We start from the raw sequence: 3,499 nt of genomic DNA, 5'->3' as shown, positions 1-3,499 counted from the left end.
CCTCCTTGCGGCCCGCTGGGTAGTGAAGATCATAAGGCCGAGCGAGACTGCGGGCCGCTACATCACCTACAGGCTGGTGCAGTAACCTGGAGCTGTCGGGTAAGGCGGAGTACGAAACCCTCTGGCCGGCGGAGGGTTTGGGCAGTGCCTTAGACTTACGCTGGGGCTTTCCGGGATTGACTTGAGGTGAGCTGTCTCCAGGAAAAGATCATCCCGGAACTTTAAATTGTCTGTGGAGGGAACGGTTAGCGAGAGGACAGAGCAGAGCAAGGCTTAACCAGTCTCTTGCCTCAATATCCACCGTTTAGGACATGATGCCTGTCGGTGTTCAGGGCATTCAGTGGGGCTTGGCCTTGCGAGCCGTCTGCTGGGGGAGGCCTGAGGTGATTCACATCCCGAGTTCTCTTTCTTCCAGGTGTGGAAGAGTTGTGTGACACCTCGCGATCCTCCCATCCACCGGGGCTTTTTAGAGGTGCTGAGACGTCTGCCTTTTCATAGATGGCCAAAAGAAAACTCTCTTTCCGTGTTGCCTCTATGCAGTTGTTACTTGGCCTAATTCCTTGTTTTCCAGCATGGACTTTGCTGTAACTCCTTGCTCTTCGCTAAGGACTTATGCCGTGGAAGTAACCTGAAGCAACTGATTTGTGCAGGGAGGAAGCGAGAGGAAAAAGGCTTTTGCTTTCCTATTTTATTTATAGGATCTTACTTTTAATAAAGGTTTGTACTCTCGCTGTTCCTCGCTGGTATTGTGTTTCTCAGCCCTTCCCGTACCAAAGCCTTCTGGACTCCGCACGTTCCTGTATTTTTCGTTCTGTTCAGGGTGCCTTGCTGCTGAAGCCCCGATGGACTCTCCGTCATGGCTGAGCCAGGAGCTCACCCTGCAGAACTCTGACCCAGCTGTCGTGCGCAGTTTCGACGCTGCAGTTCAGACTTACCTCGTTGCTTACCTTACCTGTTCTAACCTCTGGCCCTTGTTTTGGGACCTTGGTGTTCAGATATTGCAATGGAGAGTTGCTTATCACCCCCCAGTCGCTTTCGTTTTAATCTGTGCCAGGTCTCTTGAGGGTTTTTAAAATTCAGTATACTTGCTGGAAATACTTGGAGTACTTCCTCATGGTGCTTGGCCTCCTGTGGCCACGGGCATATGGGTCTGGAAGACTCTGATCTCCAGGACGGACACGGGTTGGAACACGCTGATTTTATTTTTTTTTTTTTTTTGGAAGCATGTCAATCCGAACCCAGCAAAACACGTAACGCAGCTTCATCCAGCAGCACAGGCATGTCATAACAAACACGCTTTACTTTTTCCACGCTGAATTAATACACAAATAGAAGGGTGCCTGTTACCATGTGAAGCTCAAGCGTAGCTTTCGTCCCTTCCCTCACTCACATTCACCCGTCACCCATCCTCGCAAACACACGCGGTACCGCCCGTGGTAGCAGTGCTGGCAGCAAGAGAGGGCAGTCGGCCTCATCCCTCTTGCTGCCGTGGAAATGACCTGCTGGAAAAATCCAACCCCCTCGATGAAGAGCTGCGGAGCAGAATGTCTCTCAGGTATCGCTGGCTCTTCTTTGGCTCAGTTACAAACCATCCAGCTGTAAATTAACTCTGGTTTTGTGTACCTTTCACTGTGTGTGCTGCGCTGAGATGCATGTCCCATCAGTCTCGGAGAGCTCTGGCAGCTGCGAAGCCCAGGCTCTCCCCTGTGCTGGAGGCTGATCCTCCGGGGGGCCGAACGTCTGGTTGATCGCCCAGTTGTACAGTAACGAGGTGTGTATAACCCCCGGACGCCGCTCGCTGTATCCTCAGCTGGAACATCGCTCCTGCCTCGCTCGCTTGGCTTCCTTGGCCGGAGATCCGCCTCCGCCTTCCCCCTCGCTGCCCCGTGGGGGTGGATGCTCTGCAGAGCCTGACGCGTGAGCGGGCAGAGCGAGGGATGATCTGGTGCCCAGCATCTCCCCGAGGAAGATTAGTCTGGCTAATTGTTAGAAAACACCTTTGGATTCGTGCAATTTCTTAGGAGCTGTGGGCTGCGAGATGCTTGTGTGTGAGGTGCCCTTGCGCATCTGTCCCTGGCCGGCAGCTCTTGGTCTCTGCTGGCCACGCGCCCTCCCGGGCCGAGGGTCCAGGGGCACGCTCAGCGGCGACGGCAGGAACGCGGCCCAGGTACCCAAGCCCAAGCAGGGTGGTAGAAGGAAACAGCTTTCAGCCCTTTCTAAGCTTAAAATCTACTCGTTTCTCTATGCTTCAGTGCAGAAAAGTCTCGTAGCTTTAAAAAAAATACTTTGGCTGGTCTTGTTTAACCCTTTAAGTTCCTTTGCCAGCAGAGGTAGTGGATTCGTGTTGAAGGGTTATCTCTACAAAAAAAAAAAAGCCTCTTACACTGGCAGGGGCTGTGACTCGATCCAGGCCGTGGGGGTCCTGAGGAGGAGGCATCTCCCCTTGGTGACCTGCTCTCTGCCCAGCTCCATCTCGCGGCCAGCTGGAAGAGCAAAGGCGTAGCCCAGGACTTGCAGCTCAGATTTTTGGACACCACATATCTATTAAAAAAAAAAACCCTGAGAGATCAGGCAACGCTCAGGACCCCGCAGCCAGGAAAACCTGTCCCCTGAGCTTGCTCACAGCCTGCAGGTTGCTCTTTGCGTGGCTCCTGCCAAGTAGAAAAATGCCCATAAATACAAGCAGCAACGCAAACCTCGTCAGCCGAGCCAGGAAAGGCACGTCGCTGGTTGAGTCCTGTGTTGCTTAGAAGTGCTGAGGCAGTAAATTCATCACTGGACTTTGGGTGCCCGGTACAGTCAGTTATAAATGATAAATGTACCTTGCAGGGCCTGGCAAACGGTGCAGCCGCGGCCCTAAAGCCGAGGCCGGCTCTGTGGGAGATGGTGCGGGTGCCTTTCACCCGTCTACGCCGACCCCAGCACTCCTCCGGCCGTGTCGTCCCTTCCCGGCGAGCTGTTCCCCAGGCCGGCAGAGCCAGCCCACGCGCGTGGTGCTCGGCATTGTCCGTCTGTCCGTGCGGTGCCCGTGCCGTGCTGCAGTGCCATTCTCTTCTCTGCTGTTGGGGAACTCTCCCTGTGCCGCCTCCCGGCAGCCTCGTCTCCCCTTTTGGCCGCAGCCAGCGAGGATGATCAGATCCTTTGACTCTTCCTACCTCAATTTCTGCAGTGGAGGCGTAGGATTAGGGAGCGCAGCAAAAATTAAGCCTGTGCCCTGGCACGGGCACGGCAAAGCCCTGGGTTCCTTCCCAGTCCAGAACAACAAGCGAAGGGTCTGCCCTGCTTCAGCTCCTCCCCAAGTAATGTGCTTCGTGGGCTGCTGGATGGAGCAGGCGCTGCCAGCAGTCAAGGCAGACTGATCTGATTTTCCCCATCGGGAGCCGAGGGACTCGGGGGTTTTGTGTGAAAGCTCCAGCCACGAAACAGCGAGGACTTGCCTGCAGCTGACACACCAAACCCCCCTGAGCTGCCCGTGGCTCCGTCCTGTCCCTCCCCACCA

At 55.0% G+C, this 3,499-nt stretch overlaps 2 protein-coding genes across 2 annotated transcripts in view; one reads left to right on the top strand and one right to left on the bottom strand.

The window, feature by feature from the left end:
- POLR2E (polymerase (RNA) II (DNA directed) polypeptide E, 25kDa) overlaps positions 1–735 on the top strand; it is a 2,342-nt gene extending 1,607 nt beyond the window's left edge. The window contains exons 5-6 of the mRNA XM_009331170.1: positions 20–99; positions 572–735. Coding sequence (XP_009329445.1) covers positions 20–85 — 66 coding nt within the window. The 3' untranslated portion in view covers positions 86–99; positions 572–735. The remainder of the gene's footprint in view (positions 1–19; positions 100–571) is intronic.
- A 1,644-nt stretch (positions 736–2,379) lies between these two features.
- Positions 2,380–3,499, bottom strand: part of HMHA1 (histocompatibility (minor) HA-1) — a gene marked incomplete at its 5' end in the record, with an annotated part of 12,939 nt that continues 11,819 nt past the window's right edge. The window contains 2 exons of the mRNA XM_009331173.1: positions 2,380–2,541; positions 2,823–2,874. Coding sequence (XP_009329448.1) covers positions 2,380–2,541; positions 2,823–2,874 — 214 coding nt within the window. The remainder of the gene's footprint in view (positions 2,542–2,822; positions 2,875–3,499) is intronic.

This window comes from Pygoscelis adeliae, unplaced genomic scaffold, assembly GCF_000699105.1.
Source record: "Pygoscelis adeliae isolate BGI_AS28 unplaced genomic scaffold, ASM69910v1 Scaffold669, whole genome shotgun sequence".
Lineage (NCBI taxonomy): Eukaryota > Metazoa > Chordata > Aves > Sphenisciformes > Spheniscidae > Pygoscelis > Pygoscelis adeliae.
This window is presented reverse-complemented; position numbering and strand designations above follow the sequence as displayed.